We start from the raw sequence: 18,746 nt of genomic DNA on the forward strand, positions 1-18,746 counted from the left end.
TGTTCTTTTGGTACTGGTGGGCAGTTTCCTAGCCTTCTTTTTTAGCAAAGAATGAGACAATTGGCTTACGGAGGAATTCTTTGTTTATTTGTGGTTCATTTTGTCAGGGAAGCATCATTTTTGCTCTGGGCCAGATTTTCCATCCTGAAAAAAATGGAAACCCTCTTCTCTTCAGGGGTTAGATCTGCAGTCTCCTCCCTAAGAAGTGCTGATTTTCCTGTTCTTTGTGGTTGGGTACAGGAAGCCCCCATTCGGCTCTCCAGAAAACCAGCATTGAATGTACTGAAATGCCTCTTTCTGGGTTGACCTAAGTTCCCTGGTCCTCTTTGGATAGCTCTCCCTAGAAAGCTATCAAGTGCGTCGGTCTGTTGTCTTAGGCTCTTGTTTGAGGATTTTTACAGGGGCAAGCCAGGAGCTTTTGGTGGTACTACCACCTGGCGGTGGCCAGCTTTAACTAGGGGTGGGTTTGCTCTCAGTACTGGGTGGATCATTTGCAGGGTTATTTGCTGCTTCATTTCTTGCTTTATGAACCTTGCAGTTGTCTGTTTTACTTCCAGTTCTTTGTTGGGTGTTTATAAGTCTTCTGTAGCATAATAGAAAATCTATTAAAAAGTCTTGAACTTTGATGATTGCATGCAAAGGGGGTGGGGATTGACTTTTACAGTTTTGGCTAGCCTGGTCACTCCTGTGAAAGATCATGCTTGTATTTTTTAACCCTATTTCAGGGGTGACCCTTGGGCTTTCTCTTCAACCTTTGTGTTTGGTTTAGTCTTCCATTCCTTTTTCTGGAACCCTCTTCTATTTCCTTTCTTGTGGCAAACTGTTTTGTCACACCTGTTAGGTTGTGGTAGCTGTCATGCCTGTTTTAAGCACCTTTGAACTTTGCCTACTTCTGTCCCTATTTTCTCTACATTAATCTACATAAATCTCTTGAGGTTTCATGTTGAAAGAACTGCATTACAGGCATTTATACCATATTCACAAGGGTTGGCCCCAAGAGCAAATGGATAATCAACTGGTGGATACCCTGGATAAATCTCTGGACGAAATAACATTAAATACTCTTGCTTATCATAACAGTATTTGTTGGTCCTCTTGAGAAGCTGTCTTGGTTGTAGTAGCAGAAAGAAGTGTTAATGGGGAACCGATGATGTGCTAAATTCAAGGCATTTGTGGAATATGACATGAACTATTTACCCCATACAGTATTTTGACACTAGGTTCCTCTCTGTAACTTTAAGGGGCCCAAGTAAACTTTTCTCCAGGGTGATATTTTTAAATTGCCATTTCTTTTATATTTAGCCACAGAAACACAAAAAAGGTGGCCAAAATCTAGAATTAAACAAAAAAGAAAGTTAAAAGCATAAGCAGCTCAGCAAATAAAAAAAAAATGCTTTAAATTCATTTTGGATTTACAAATTTTTCTGCAGAATCATTTTATTAGTGTCACTGAAAAGACCAAACAGTTTTGTAGTTCAATTTCATTTCTGATTTGTTTCCTAATAATAATAAACCAGCATTGTAATTAAATGCCTCTTTCTGGATGAGCCCCGGTGGGTCCCTGAAGCTATTTCACTGAGATGGTTCCCAACTACTAGGTCTCATCATGCCCAGGGTTCTGTTTGGCTTACTGGGGATCAGAACTAGAACCTGCCTAACCCCCTCCTCCCCCTCACAGAAGTGGCACTTTGACTCACCACTGGGGAAAGCATTCAGAAAGTCTGTAAATCAATTAAGACCACTGATGGGTTCAAGAGACCATAGCATCAAGATTGTCAAATGAGCTCCCCCAAACAATGCAAACAAACACTCAAACCTCTCAAAATTAGTGAGAGCTCATTAGCACCACTTTACCTACACCTTGAAAATTACATACACCAACCTAGATGGAGTGAGATCAAAGATACTGGAGTTAAGTGATATAATACAGCTGCAGACACCAGACATTGTTGCACTCACGAGACAAAACTTATAGATGATATTTTAAATGAGGTCATATTTCCAAGGGGCTATTCAGCCTGGAGACAGGACAGAAAAATTAGGAAAGGCGGTGGCGTTGCTGTGCTTGTGAAAGAACACTTATAGGTAAATGAAGTTGACGTAATAGCAGTAGAGATCTGCCATTAGGATGATAAACTAATGATCATAAATGCATATAGTCCACCACCATGCAACACATGGTCAAAGGAAGAGCTGGATAATAAACGAGAGGGTCTTATAACAATAATGAGAGAGATTATAGCGAGAGCTGATAAAGATAGATCACGACCGTTGGTAGTCAGCGACTTCAACTTGAAATCCATAGACTGGGAGGCATATGATGCTAGAACAGAGGATTTTTGGACTTGTAGATTCGTAAACCTCATCCTGGAAACATTCATGTTTCAACTTGTTAAACAAGCTACAAGGATGAGGGAAGGGGATGTTCCCTCCATGCTGGATTTGATATTTACTAGGAAAGAGGAAGAGATATTTGACATTTAGTACCTCCCTCCCTTGGGTAAAAGTGTCAGTCTTTTTAGGAATAAAGTATGCAATGCGTTATAATCTGGAAGAAAATGAGGTTGAAGCACTTGAAAAGCCTGATTTCAGGAGAGGTCATTATGGGAAACTCGGACATTTCTAAGGAATTTGATTGGAAAGACTTGCTGTTAGGACATGAAGTAAATGAGATGTATGTCAAGTTTTGTGAAATAAATGATAAAGGCACAAAAAAATTTATACCAAAGCAGAGATGCAGAACGAGAAAACAGGATTGGTTCGACAGAAATTGCAAGAGGGCCAGAGACCAAAAGACACAAAAATGGAATCAATATAGGAAGAAGCTAAACCCCCAAACATACCAGCGATACAAAGATGCGAGAAACTACACAGCAGTGAGGAGAGAGGCAGAAAGAAATTTTGAAAAAGGGATTGCGGACAAATGTAAAACAGAACCAGGTCTATTCTATAAATTCATAAACAACAAATTGCAGGTAAAGGATAATATTCAGAGGTTGAAAATGGGAAATAGATTCACAAAAAAAATGAAAAGGAAATGTGTGAAACATTAAACAAAAAGTTCCAAAGTGTGTTTGTTCAAAATGAAACTTCAGGGAACCAGACACAATAAGAATTCCAGAGACCAACATAGAGCACATAGAGGTGTCTAGAGACGAAGTGCAAAAAATGCTCAAAGAGCCAAGTAAGAATAAAGCAGTTGGTCCAGATGGAGTTTCACCATGGGTTCTGAGAGAATGTGCACCAGAGCTCAGTATTCCACTTCAACTGATTTTTCAGGCATCCCTGTGTAAAGGAGTTGTAGGTGTGTGGAAAAAAGCTAACATAGTTCCAGTCTACAAAAGTGGCAGCAGGGAAGACCCCCTCAGTTATAGACCTGTATCATTGACAAGTGTAATAGTCAAAATATTGGAAAAATAATTAAAACTAAATTGGTAGAACACCCGGAGAAAAATGATATAATATCAGACAGACAGTATGGTTTTTGATCTGGAAGATCCTGTGTAACGAATTTACTCAGTTTACTCTCAGAGATTTTACAGGAAAGATATGGTTAGGTTGACTGCATCTGTCTGGACCTGAAAAAGGCTTTTGACATAGTTCCATATAAGAGGTTGTTCTGGAAACTGGAACATATTGGAGGGGTGACAGGTAAGCTTCTAACATGGATAAAAAATTTCCTAACTGATAGAAAAATGATGGCCGTAATCAGAGGCAATGTATCGGATTGGAGGAATGTCACAAGTGGAGTACCACAGGGTTCAGTTCTTGCACTGGTAATGTTCATTGTCTTCATAAACGATCTACCAGTGGGAATACAGAATTATATGAACATGTTTGCTGATGATGCTAAGATAGTAGGGAAGATAAGAAACCTAGATGATTGTCATGTCCTTCAAGAAGACCTGGACAAAATAAGTATATGGAGCACCACTTGGCAAATGGAATTTAATGTGAATAAATATCATGTTATGGAATGTGGAATTGGAGAACATAGACCCCACACAACCTATAAATTATGCGAGAAATCTTTAAAGAATTCTGGCAAAGAAAGGGATCTAGGGGTTATCTTGAGATATCTTGAGATGATTTTGGGGCTTTAGTGTCCCCGCGGCCCAGTCCTCGACCAGGCCTCCACCCCCAGGAAGCAGCCCGTGACATTTGACTAACACCCAGGTACCTATTTACTGTTAGGTAACAGGGGCATAGGGTGAGAAACTCTGCCCATTGTTTCTCGCCGGCGCCCGGGATTGAACCCGGGACCACAGGATCACAGTCCAGCGTGCTATCCGCTCGGCCGACCGGCTCCGGGGTGGTTCTAGATAGAAAACTGTCACCCGAGGACCACATTAAGAACATTATGCGAGGAGCCTATGCTACACTTTCTAACTTCAGAATTGCTTTTACGATATGGGCACCATACAACCACTGCAAATTCCAGCTTTGGTCTAACAAAAGTCGTGAACAATTTCTTTAGTATTTCTCCATCCACGTATTTAACACTATTGCACTCTTCGTATGTGCCAGGCGTCCGTTTTTTTCTCTCGTGTCCGAGCATTGGACTGTTCTCGCATCCGATAAAAAAATATTTGTATAAAATTCATTTATTATCCGATTGGCTTCGGGATAGTTTCAAAATGAGCGCCTTTAGAGAGTGCACAGTTTGATGCCAAAATGAAAGGTGTAACACAAAACTTGATGTCAGAACACTTGAAAGATTATAAATACGTTTTTGGTCCAAATTTTAAAATATTTGTTAAAATTCCATTTATTGTTATTATTATTATTATGGGACTGGTTTTAAAATGCATGCCTTTAGATTGCAAACAATTTGAAACCACAATGAAAGATGTAACACGAAAATTTGTCAGAACACTGGAAAGATATAAATAATTTTGTGATAATGAGCGTCCAAAATTAAAATATTTGGTAAAATTTTAGTTTTTGTTCTATTATTATGGTAATAATTTTATAATACATGCCTTAATATTGCGAACAATTTCATACCAAAATGAAAGACATAACACGAAAATTGACGTTATCAAACTAAATGAGTATACACATTAGGCTGCGGTGTAGAAATTGGTGCTCATTCATGGGTAACTTTAGGCTTTGCTGCAGGAAGTCACGCCGGCCTTTTGGACATTGTATGCATATACACCTGTAGGGAATTTAATTGCGAACACAAATGATACCAAAATGAACAATATAGCATAAGAATTAAGGTGAGAAAACTGAAACGAGTATACATATTTTAGATTTTGTGCGCTCACGGGTAACTTTTGCCAACTTTAGGCTTTGCTGCAGGGAGTCACGCCAGGCTTTTGGACATTATATGCATATACACCTGTAGGGAATTCTATTGCTAACACAATGATACAAAAACGAACGACGTACAACAAGAATTAAGGTGAGAAAACAAACGAGTATACACATTTCGGTGTTGCCACACGCTCGCCAGCACGATCACCCATATGCCGGGGGCGTGACCTCTAAGTTGGTGGCGCGCATGCCCAGGGCGCAAAAGTGTTAACACTATTGCTCTCTTTGGACACCCCCCGTGTCCACTTTTTTTTCTCTCGTGTCCTAGCTTTGGACACTGCTCGCATCCAATACAAAAAATATTTGTATAAAATTCATTTTCTATCCGATCGACTTAGGCATAGTTTCAAAATGAGCGCCTTTAGAGTGCCCACAATTTAATATCAACATGAAAGATATAACACAAAACTTGATGTCAGAACACTTGAAAGATTATAAATACATTTTGGTCAAAATTTTAAAATATTTGTTAAAATTCTATTTATTGTGCTATTATTATGGGACAAGTTTTAAATGCGCGCCTTTACATTGCGAACAATTTGATACTAAAATTAAAGATGTAAAACAAAATTTTATGTCAGAACACTGGAAAGATATAAATAATTTTGTGATGATGAGTGTCCAAAATTAAAATATGTTAAAATTCCAGTTATTGCTCTATTATTATGGGACTAGTTTTAAAATACGCGCCTTATTATTGCGAACAATTTATTACCAAAACAAGCAACGTAACACAAAAATTGATGTTATCAAACTGAATGAGTATAAACATTAGGTTGTGGGTGTGATAATTGATTCTCGTTCATGGAGTAACTTTAGGTTTTCCTAAGGGAGTCACGCTGGGCTTTTTTATGCATATATACCTGCAGGGAATATAATTGCGAACACATTGATACCAAAACGAACGACGTAGCACGAGAATTAAGGTGAGAAAACCGAAACGAGTATACACATTTTACTGATTTTGTGCGCTCACGGGTAACTTTTCCCGACTTTAGGCTTTGCTGTGGGGAGTCAAGCTTGGCTTTTGGACCTTGTATGCATATACACCTGTAGGGAATTCTATTGTGAACACAATGATACCAAAACGAGCGACGTAGCATGAGAATTAAGGTGAGAAAACTGAAACGAGTATACACATTTAGTGTCACCGAGCGCTCGCCCGCACTGTCAGGCCTACTTCGTGCATACGCGCGGAGTGCACGCCCAGGGCGCAATACTGTTAAGAAACCCATCAACAAACTGGAAAAGGTGCAAAGACATGCCACTAAGTGGCTCCCAGAACTGAAGGGCAAGAGCTACGAGGAGAGGTTAGAGGCATTAATATGCAAAAACTAGAAGATAAAAGAAAAAAAAGAGGCGATATGATCACTACGTACAAAATAGTAACAGTAATTGATAAAATTGATTGGGAAGAATTCCTGAGACCCAGAACTTCAAGAACAAGAGGTCATAGATTTATACTAACGAAATAAAGCTGCTAGAGAAATATAAGAAAATTCACTTTTGTAAACAGAGTGGTAGACGGATGGAACAAGTTAGGTGAGAAGGTGGTGGAGACCAAAACTGTCAGTAATTTCAAAGCGTTATATGACGAAGGGTGCTGGGAAGACTGGACACCAGGTGTGTAGCTCTAATCCTGTAACTATACTTAGGTAATTACTTAGGTAATAACCTTCAGATAAATTACAGATAAAGCTGTAATTACATTGGTTCCCTGAAAGTAATTACCTGACACAATAAGAATTTTAGAGAATAACATAGAGCACATAGAGGTGTCTAGAGACGAAGTGAAAAAATGCTCAAGGAACTAAGAAAGAACAAAGCAGTTGGCCCAGATGGAGTTTCACCACGGGTCCTAAGAGAATGTGTACCTGAGCTCAGCATACCACTTCAGCTGATTTTTCAGACATCTCTGTGTACAGGAGTCGTATCAGATGTGTGGAAAAAGGCCAACATAGTTCCAATCTACAAAAGTGGCAGCAGGGAAGAACCCCCTCAATTATAGACCTGTATCATTGACAAGTGTAATAGTGAAAGTATTGGAAAAACTAATAAAAACTAAATGGTAGAACACCTGGAGAGAAATGATATAATATCAGACACAGTATGGTTTTCGATCTGGAAGATCCTGTGTATCGAATTTACTCAGTTTCTACAATCGAGCCACAGAGATTTTACAGTAAAGAGATGGTTGGGTTGACTGCATCTGTCTGGACCTAAAAAAGTCTTTTGACAGAGTTCCACATAAGAGGTTATTCTGGAAACTGAAACATATTGGAGGGGTGACAGATAAGCTTCTAACATGGATGAAAAATTTTCTGATAAAAAAATGAGGGCAGTGGGCAGTAATCAGAGGCAATGTATCGGACTGGAGAAATATCAAGTGGAGTACCACAGGGTTCAGTTCTTGCACCAGTGATGTTTATTTTCTACATAAATGATCTACGAGTTGGTATACAGAATTATATGAACATGTTTGCTGATGATGCTAAGATAATAGGAAGGATAAGAAACTTAGATGATTGCAATGCTCTTCAAGAAGACCTGGACGAAATAAGAATATGGAGCACCACCTGGCAAATTAAATTTTATGTGCATAAATGCCAAGTTGTGGAATGTGGAATAGGAGAACATAGACCCCACACAACCAATAAATTATATGGAAAATCTGTAAAAAAAAAAAAAAAGACTTCTGATAACGAAAGGGATCTAGGGGTGGTTCTAGATAGAAAACTATCACCTAAGGACCGCATAAAGAACGTTGTGCGAGGAGCCTATGCTAAACTTTCGAACTTCAGAATTGCTTTTAAATTCATGGATGGTGAAATACAGCAGTGGAACCTCGGGTTACAAGCGTCCCTATTTACAAGTCTTTTGGGTTACGAGCCCGATTTGTTCGGAAAATTTGCATCAGGATACGAGCATTGCATCGGGTTACGAGTTTGTTGATACGCGTATGGGCCGACATAGCACAAGGTGGCACAGCGACCACGCCTCAGTTCACCAGTGCCTTGCGCCCAGTGACTATCCCGCCTGAATTTTTCACAAGGATTTAGTTTTTTGTCAGATTTTTGGCCATTTGAGCATAAAAGTTGTTGTTATATATATCGCCATTTGTCCCAAGAAAGCTAGTGGTAAAATTCAAGGCAAGAAATCGCATGTGAGGATGACATGTGATAGAGGAAAAACAAGAGATCATTTGGAAGCATGAAAATGGTACTCGTGTTGTTGAACTAGCTAGGCAGTACAACAAATCTTCAGGGAAGGAAGAGGAGGCAGTAGAGAATGTCCCTTCCTCATTAATTAAGAAAATGTGTGCAGTATGGGAAGGATTGCAAAATTTAGCTGAAAAGAATTGCCCAGATAAAGCTGTAGTAGGCCGTTGCATTGATTTTTTTTAATGACAATGTGATGCCTCACTACAGATAAGTGTTGCAAAGAAGGGAAAAACAATCTTCAATGGAATGTTTTCTTGTGAGAATAGTGAGAAAATCAAGCAGTGAGCCACAACCAGGACCTAGTGATATGCAGGCAAAACGTACCAGAGTGTGCACTCCAGAGAAATCTTCACTGCCTGATGCTATAATGGAAGGGGACTTCCCTTCCAAACAGTAACACCTCTCCCCCTCCTCACCATCTTCCATATGCCAACAGGAGTCATCAGCAAGAGTAAGTAATAACTTGAACATACTTTTGTAGTGTAGATTTGGATGAATTGGGTATAAATTTTAGTTTGAAGTTTTTGGGTAGTCAGGAACGGATTAATTAATTTCCAATAACAGTATTTCTTATGGGGATATTAGCTTTGGTTTACGAATTTTCAGGTCACGAGCTGTCTCCAGGAACGGATTAAATTCTTAAACCAAGGTACCCCTATACTAAAGAAATTTTTCACTACTTTTGTTAGGCCAAAGCTAGAATATGCAGCTGTTGTATGGTGCCCATATCTTAAGAAGCACATCAACAAACGAAAAGGTGCAAGACATGCCTCAAAGTGGCTCCCAGAACTGAAGGGCAAGATCTACGAGGAGAGGTTAGAGGCATTCAATATGCCAAAACTAGAAGATAGAAGAAAAAGAGGCGATATAATCACTATGTACAAGATAGTAACAGGATTCTATAAAATTGATAGGGAAGACTTCCTGAGACCTGGAACTTTGAGAACAAAAGGTCTTAGATTTAAACTAACTAAACAAAGCTGCCGAAGAAATATAAGAAAATTCACCTTCGCAAACAGAGTAGTAAGACAGTTGGAACAACTTAGGTGAGAAGGTTGAAGAGGCTAAAACCGTCAGTACTTTCAAAGCATTATACGACAAAGAGTGCTGAGAAAACAGGACACCACGAGCGTAGCTCTTATCCTGTAACTACACTTAGGTAATTACACTTAGGTAATGACCAGTTTAAAGGTACCAGCAGTCAGAGTAACAGTCAATCAAATAAAATCGAGTCGAAACGCAGTTAAAAGCTCTGCACCTCAAGGTACAGTCCTTGCACCGCTACTGTTCATTATTCTCATATCAGATATAGATAAAAATAGAAGTCACAGCTTCGTGTCATCCTTTGCAGATGACACAAAAATCATCATGAAAATTACCTCTGCTGAAGACATTGAAAAATTACAAGCAGATATCAACAAAGTTTTCGATTGGGCAGCAGAAAATATCACGATGTTTAACAGTGATAAATTTCAGGTACTCGGGTACAGCAAAAATCAGGATCTGAAACATAATACTGGGTACAAAACAATCGAATCTGCCCATAGTAGGAAAACAGCATGTCGAGGATTTGGGAATAATGATGTCCGACGATCTAACGTTAAGGGAGCATAACCAAGCAAATATTACGTCAGCCAGAAAAATGATAGGATGGATTACGAGAACTTGCAAATCCAGGGATGTTATCACAATGGTTGTACTCTTCAAGTCACTTGTGTTGTCCCGTCTTGAGTACTGCTCAGTACTCGCTTCCCCCTTCAGAGCAGGAGAGATTGCTGAAATAGAGGGAATACAGAGAACATATACAGCACAGACATAATAAAGCACCTAAACTATTGGGATCATCTCAAAGCTCTCCAATTGTGTTCCCTAGAAAGGAGATGGGAGCGGTATCAAATAATATACACCTGGAAAATACTGGAGGGCCAGGTCGTAAATTTGCAGATTAAAATAACATACTAGAGTTAACGATACGGAAGGAAATGCAGAATGGAGCCAGTTAAAAATATCCTCCCAACAAGTATAAGAAATATTGCTAGAATAAAAGTGGAAGTTTTCAAGAAAAAACGGGACAGTTTTCTACAAGAAGTAGCAAACCAGCCGAGCTGTAGTGGATATGTGGGCCTACAAGCCACTCCAAGCAACAGCCTGTTGAACCAAACTTTTACAAGTCAAACTTGGCCTCGGGCCGAGCTTTGGGAGTAGAAGTATTCCCAGAACCCCATCCATATACAATCCAAGTACAGTACAACACATCCTTAGCTGATATACGTGTCCGGGGTTTTGGTGGTGTAACAGGATTCTGGTGGCCTATTATATAGTCAAATGTTCCTGATCCCATTCAGTCATGTGTTGCTGAGGGGGCTCTCTCTCATGGTCTGGGTTCTCTTCATGGTCCTGTTGTTTCTCTTCTGCCGGGCAATTTTTTTTCCTCCCCAGTGGATAGTTTCAGAGCTACTGGGGAACATTACTGGAGATACCCAGTGTTGAATGTAATGATACTTCTCTTTCGTAGAGCCTGGTGCTCCTGGAATCCCTCCCTTCCCTTCAGGTTTGTTAGTTTGTTGGTGGGTTGTTCACCAGCCCCAGAACTCACTTCAGGAGCCAATTGCAAGCAATAGTTGGGCCTCCTGGTGTTAGTAATGAGTACTAATGAATTTGTAAAGCATAGCATTTGTAAAGTTTTTCTGTTTTTTTGTATGCTTTCCTGGTGGGGTGGTGAATTGTTACTTGCTGCACCTCTGTGAGGGGAGGGGGGGGGGGAGGTTCTGGCTCTGGTCCCTGGACTGTGATTGATGTGACCTTTTACTATGGAATAATCTTGGCAAGATCTTCTCCAAAATGAGGTGTTTCATTACATTCAATGCTGTGTTTTGACAGTCAAAATGTTAGCTTTATATGCCTCATGCCATATTAATGTATACTGTAAAGCAGTTCTTAGTTTTCTGTAAAGAGGCTATTATAAAGACAAGTAAAGAATAAAATATGAAAAATAATTGTATACATTGTTACTTAATAATTTCCAATATTTCCACAGAAAAGATAAAATTGAAGTTCAGCAAGACGATGCCATTTCAGGAAGAGAAGGAAAAACTGGTTCAAGACCTGTTACAGTTGCAACTCTTCCACAGCCAGAACCGGTTGTATCCTATGAAAAAGCACAGTTAAAGGAAAGAAACCAAGATCAAAATGTAGAACAAATATCTCAGCCAAATACTATGCTTTTCCCAAGTGGAAAGTCAATGTCTGTTGGTGCATCTTCAGCAGTACCACAGACAAGGAGTCATGTCATTATGCCAGCAATTTCCTCTTCATCAGCTTCTGCCAATGCTTTTGAAGCAGCCACATTCAGCACCCCTTTGACTCAACCTGTTGACCATAAGGAGGAATTCACAAAGGCTGTTCCACCTGAAGGAGGTGGAACATCCTCTAAAAGAGCCTCGGTAGAACATAAATCTAGAAAGCCGTCTGAAAGTCCAAAAAGACCAAAGCATAGACGGCATAAAGAAAGGAAGAGCAAACGCAAGAGAAGTTCTGATTCAGAGTCTCACTCAGATAAAAGTGATCATGAAAAAAGAAAAGCTGAAAAAAATGCACCACAAATCATGAAAGTAAAGAATGATGTGGAGATGCTCTTTTCGAAAAAGGATTCTCTCGTCAAACGAGTGAAAATGCTAGTGGAACAGAAGAACATGATGAATGAAAAACGTGATGACATAATAAAAAATCATAAAGGGAGCAGAGAAGGTCTCGCAAGTCTTTTAGAAGAGAACTCATTTCTTATGAATGAAATTGGAAAGCAAATTAATAAAATAAATAGTATGGTTCATACAGTCAACCAGGAGATTGAAGCTGAAAAAGGTATTAAGCAAAAGCATAAATCCACATCAAAAGAGAGATCTGAAAGCCCTTGCCATTCACAGGACCGAAAAAGGAAGCTAGGGCATTCACCTGAAAGGGAAAAGCATAATAGTACGTATCATTCTCCTGAGAGATCAGAATTTAGTACGTCTTCATTCCTGAAAGACAAGAAAACAAGGACTCCTCAGAGGAAGGAGAATTGGTCTCCAGTTCCTGTGAAGCAAATTGCACAAAACAAATCTGACGAACCTTCAAAAACAATTGAACAAGGTCATAAATATTCAAAGTCACCACAGTGGGCCGAGCAGAAGCGATCCAGGTCCCCACAGTGGGCCGAGCAGAAGCGATCCAGGTCCCCACAGTGGGCCGAACAGAAGCGGTCCAGTTCTCCACAGTGGGCCGAGCAGAAGCAATCCAGGTCCCCACAGTGGGCCCAGCAGAACCGATCCAGGTCCCCACAGTGGGCTGAGCAGAAGCGATCCAGGTCCCCACAGTGGGCCGAGCAGAAGCGATCCAATTCACCACGATGGAATGAACAGACCCAATCTAGGTCACCAGCACCAAAATTATTGAAGCGTTACAAATCAAGGTCACCAAATCCAACTTTATCAAGGGAAAATAAAAGACATTTAACACCACCTGAACTGGAGAGAGTTCAATCTCAAACAAAAAAATATCAAGTAAATACTGAGACAGGCCAAAAAATGGCAAGTTATAAAGGAAAAGATCGACATGAGTCTGCTAAAGAAGAGTTTGTTGAAGCAATGCAGTATGCCCCACTTGGTTCCCAGAGATCTTACATTCGCTATATGGACCAAGGCATGCACTGGTGTAAACTGTGCAGCCTATTTTGTGAAACGGTTCCAGAGTTTGTCAGCCATCTCATGACACCATCTCACTTGGCAAGAGTTAAGGTCAGTTTTACCTCTGCATACTATTTCATGTATAAGTATTTTATTCTGTACCAGTTGCACTGCTAATTATTACTGTATTAATGTTGGGAGAGTAAAAAAAGCTATAATCTGGTTGTAAGTATATAAAAACTTCCAGCTATGTAATATTGCATTTGAAAATAAGTGTTGGAGGTAGAACTCCTGTACCACAGCCGGAGTGCATGTGAGCAATGTGTGAAACCTTGATTAGGGTTCAGTAGAAGCCTCAAGACTCCCTAAAGGATTCAACATGTTGTGGCTGAGTTGTTTACGGCGTATGCTTTGGAGTAACCAGTGTGCAGGTTCAGTTCCTTATCATAGCAACTACTGATTTTGTCATTGATAAATCACATTAACCCTTAAGTTGCGCAACACATCATATGATGAGTTGAGTGACTTGCTATAAAATGCGCATCCCATCATATGATGTATTGGAGTACTATGCAAGATTTAAATTGCCCACGGATACATGGGGTTCACCTCACCTTCATCAGGGCTCTTGTAAACAGACGCTATTTAAAAAAAAAATCGTGGGCTGGGTGTGAGGGGCCTCAGTATTGAGTGAGCCACCAAGCCTGATGCACGCAGCATGAGCTCACAGCACTGCTGTTCAGCTTGTGACCACAGCATCGCCTAAAAATGCTATAATATATATGTTCGTGCTATTATTTAGCGATGATGATATTACAGAAGACCCCTGACCGTGATAAAAATGACCAGGATTCTGATAATAGCAGGATTGTTGTGATAATTAGCACTGTAGTGGGAGGAGTAATCTTGGTGGGGAGGCAGGTAGTATTGTCAGCTGACTGTGTGTGACCACCTTTAACTGTCTGGACTCACTATACCAGCTTAGTTGTTCGCTATGGTGAACAAAACATGCAGATACTTATATATAACATCTGTATATAGGGTAATAACACCACAAACAGTATTGTTGGGGGTGAAATCTTAGTGCATCTGACCTTGAATGTGTGAGGGAAGCAGCCCCAGCTGATTGTGTAGCGACGTCTCTTAGTGCCTGAACTAACTATATCAACTTAGTTGTACAGTTGTGGTGAACAAAACATGTAGATACTTATATATAATGTCTGTATATAGTGGATAAAAGCAAAAACAGTATTGTGGTAGGAAAAATGTGGGTGAGTCAGGTGAATTCAGGCAGGGAGGAAGTAGCAGCCAGTGGCGGGCTGCCACTGGCTGCTACTGCCACTGCCACTCAGCATACCAACTTAGTGGTTCGTTATGGTGAACACGAATGTAGATACTTATATATAACGTCTGTATATAGTGAATAAAAGCAAAAACAGTATGGTGGGAGGAGAATGTAGGCGAGTGAGGTGTTGAGGGAGTGAGTGGCAGCAAGTGGCTGGCTGGTGTGTGGCGGTCACTCCTCGTTGCTTTTTGACTCATAATACCAACTTAGTGGTTCGTTATGGTGAATAAAACATGCAGATACTTATATATAATCTGTGTATATAATGTAATAACCGACAAAGTATTTGTTCACTGCTTGATGAACATAATAATTGAATCAACAATATGCACACCATATTTTTGAGTACAGCAATGATTCACTCATTTTATTATATAAATATATCACACCACTCACTATTGAATAATATTACAGCAAAAAAACTACAAAAAATCAGAGACATTGAAATAATTAGGTAATTATCTCTCTGTGGCAACTCCTGCCTGACAGCTGGCGAGCAACAGACCGTCTGGGACGCACGATGAGTCAGTGCCTGTTTTCTGTGGGGAGCCCCTACAGCTCCCTGGAGCTTTTCTGGCTAATGTGTGTTATATTAAACCGAGACATTAGCTAAGGAGTTCAGATCTACCAGGGACCAGTGCCAGAATCTGGCCCCTTCAGAGAGGTTTCAGGGAGCAATGCGCCTGGAAAACCCCCGTGTGGTTGGGGTTTTCCTTATCTGCCATCGACCAGGGTTAGGCACCCAGAAAGGTAGGCATAACAAAACAAACCCCACATGGTAAAAAACTTAAAAAAAAAAAAACGAACAGAGAGGTAGGAACTCCCTACAATCCCAAGTAAACGAGCAAACATAACACTTTACTGCCGTGCCGATTGTCCGCGCAGCCCTCCCTGCCCCGAGAGGGGGAGGGGGAGCCCCGGACCTACTGCGCCGGCTGCCTAGCATCAGTTCGTAAGCTAATGCCAACCGGGATAGACACTTCTCTGGCCTCAGTTTCCTAGGCGGTGTTTGCCTTGTGTGGCGTTCACTGCCGTGTGTTGTGTTGTGCGGTGGCCAGGAGTACCTCATCAGCGCCGGGGCTGCATGCGCTTAGTGGCTGACTTCCCTAAGCGCCCTGTGAGTACTGCCCTTGCGTAACAGGGTTATCTTCCCTGGGGCGTTCGGGAACCATTCCCATAGAGGTTCTTGCTGCTCGGCATTTGCCTCGCCCTTGGGGCCAGCTGGGGCTTGGGGCCCTTGTTTGGCCCTGGGTAGGGATTGGTATTGTGCTGGTTAGGGCGTCAAGGTGTTGCGCGGCCTGCCACCTAAACGCCGACTGGTTCCTGTTGCCTCTGGAGACGGTGTACTTTTGCAGGGTTTTTCTTTTTTTATTTTCAATTGCCTTGTGGGGGTCTGCCCAGTGTGGCTATAGTTCCACTGGTAGTGTTTGGCGGCCCTCTGTTAGGCCCCCGTGATTGTACACGTCGCAGGGGTTTTCAGTGCTAACAGTTGCCACTTTCACGTCCGTCATGCTGCCTGTTGGGTCACTGACACCTTGACCTGGAGTCTTGCGAGATTTTCTCTGCTTGTTCTCCAGTACTCTCCTGATGTTATTACTGTTCGGAGTACAGGCGGCATCCATGTTGCAAGCTAGGTTACGTTGCTGCAACATGCTAGGTTGGTTTCCCACTCAGATGCCCCGAGGCTGCCCCGTTTTCGTTAGGTGCTGTTCGCCCCTTTCCCTCTCTGTTCCCGGCTCCGGACCGTCTGCGGGTTTCGGGGTCAGGGCGGGGTTTAGTTGGGGCTGAGACTCGGGCGGTTTTTGGGGGCTACCCTGTTCGGGTTGGGGGATGGAGGTTTTTGAGCCTGTTCCTCCTGCCAAGGCTTCTGGGTCTTACCAGCGGCCCTTTCTTGCTGCCTTTCCCATGGACTCTTGCTTTTCTTTAAGGGCTGAGGGCTTGGAGGACAGCTCTGCCCCGGGGCCTCTGTTGCTGGTTCCCCGGGCTGTGGGGGATGCCTGCTAGCAGTTCTGGGGCGGTTTGCCCCCTGCCTGGGTTTTCTGCTTTTAGGCGGAGTTTTTCGCCCATCCAGTCTTTCCACTTTTGTTGGTGTGTTTTCGTATCTTTAGCGTCAGTCACAGCCCTCTGTTCTGGTGGCCATTTTCGTCTGTCGGTTTCCCGGCATGGCCACCAGGGCGGCATTGCGGTTTGTTTACATGCACCTGGGTGTGCGAGCGAGCTTCTTGGGTGATTTTCTTGGGTTTCACCTTCTTTCAGGAGTTTTATCCTCCTGTTGTCGTTTCTTTGCTTTTCTGGTGTTTACTGCCCGTTTCCTGTTCCTCTGGGAACGTTTGAGTGTTGATTTTACACCGGGTTTCCCATTTTGTCTGTTTTGGGTCTGGGCCTTTGGGTTTGGTCTCAGTGTCCCTGGCTGTTATGACCATTTCCCAGGGGGTTCTGTCTGGGGGCTGTGCTTTGCCTTTCTGTGGTGTTTCTCCGCCGGCAAAATGTGGTGGTTTGGGCTTTCCCCTGGTTCGATTCTGGGTTCCTTTGGGTTCTTTGGTTTCGTTCCGGAGGTTTCTTCCTCTTGGGCCCCTTTTGTGGGTTCAGGGGGCTTTGTTTCCTCGTGTGTGACCCGGTTCTGCCTTCTGGAGTTCCGGGGTCTTCCTGGCTGTCCTGGCTTGCAGATTGATCTTTTTGGGTCTTGGCACGTGTTGTGGTCGTCCTGGGACTTTGAGTTTTTGTAGTCGAGGTGGGCTTTTTGATGCAGTTTTCTGCCTTCTTTGCCTACTGGTCAACGGCTTGTAATTTTCTTTTCAGTGTATGTGTAATTATCTAAGTGCGTAATTACCTAAGTGTAGTTACAGGATGAGAGCTACACTCGTGGTGTCCCGTCTTCCTAGCACTCTTTGTCATATAACGCTTTGAAACTACCGACGGTCTTAGCCTCCACCACCTTCTCACCTAACTTGTTCCAACCATCTACCACTCTGTTTGCGAAAGTGACTTTTCTTATATTTCTTCGGCATCTGTGTTTCGCTAGTTTATATCTATGACCTCTTGTTCTTAAAGTTCCAGGTCTCAGGAAATCTTCCCTATCGATTTTATCAATTCCTGTTACTATTTTGTATGTAGTGATCATATCACCATTTTTTCTTCTGTCTTCTAGTTTTGGCATATTTAATGCCTCTAACTTCTCCTCATAACTCTTCCCCTTCAGTTCTGGGAGCCACTTAGTGGCATGTCTTTGCACCTTTTCCAGTTTGTTGATGTGCTTCTTAAGATATGGGCACCACACAACCGCTGCATATTCTAGCTTTGGCCTAACAAAAGTCGTGAACAATTTCTTTAGTATATCGCCATCCATGTATTTAAAAGCAATTCTGAAGTTAGAAAGCGTGGCATAGGCTCCTCGCACAATATTCTTTATGTGGTCCTCAGGTGATAGTTTTCTATCTAGAACCACCCCTAGATCTCTTTCCTTATCAGAATTCTTTAAAGATTTCTCACATAATATATAGGTTGTGTGGGGTCTATGTTCTATTCAACATTCCATAACATGGCATTTATTAACATTAAATTCCATTTGCCAAGTGGTGCTCCATATACTTATTTTGTCCAGGTCATCTTGAAGGGCATGACAATCATCTAAGTTTCTTATCCTTCCTATTATCTTAGCATCATCAGCAAACATGTTCATATAATTTTGTATACCAACTGGTAGATCATTTATGTAGACAATAAACATCACTGGTACAAGAACACTGGTACAAGAACTGAACCCTGTGGTACCCCACTTGTGATGTTTCTCCAGTTCGATACATTGCCTCTGATTACTGCCCTCATTTTTCTATCAGTCAGGAAATTTTTCATCCATGTTAGAAGCTTACCTGTACCCCCTCCAATATTTTCCAGTTTCCAGAACAACCTCTTATGTGGAACTCTGTCGAAAGCCTTTTTTAGGTCCAGACAGATGCAGTGAACCCAACCATCTCTTTCCTGTAATATCTCTGTTGCTCGATCATAGAAACTGAGTAAATTCGATACACAGGATCTTCCAGATCGAAAACCATACTGTCTGTCTGATATAATATCATTTCTCTCCAGGTGTTCTACCCATTTACTTTTGATTAATTTCCCAATACTTTCACTATTACACTTGTCAATGATAAGGTCTTTAATTGAAGGGGTCTTCCCTGCTGCCACTTTTGTAGA

General features: G+C 41.5%; 1 protein-coding gene across 11 annotated transcripts in view; it reads left to right on the plus strand.

The window, feature by feature from the left end:
* LOC123756986 (uro-adherence factor A) overlaps window positions 1–18,746 on the plus strand; it is a 97,497-nt gene that overhangs the window by 37,390 nt on the left and 41,361 nt on the right. For 10 of the 11 annotated variants that reach the window (XM_069329438.1, XM_069329433.1, XM_069329431.1 and 7 more), the window contains one exon: window positions 11,581–13,318. In XM_069329438.1, the coding sequence (XP_069185539.1) occupies window positions 11,581–13,318 (1,738 nt within the window). The remainder of the gene's footprint in view (window positions 1–11,580; window positions 13,319–18,746) is intronic. The other variant, XM_069329435.1, reaches the window with a different exon arrangement.

Source organism: Procambarus clarkii, chromosome 22 (genome assembly GCF_040958095.1).
Source record: "Procambarus clarkii isolate CNS0578487 chromosome 22, FALCON_Pclarkii_2.0, whole genome shotgun sequence".
Taxonomy (NCBI): domain Eukaryota; kingdom Metazoa; phylum Arthropoda; class Malacostraca; order Decapoda; family Cambaridae; genus Procambarus; species Procambarus clarkii.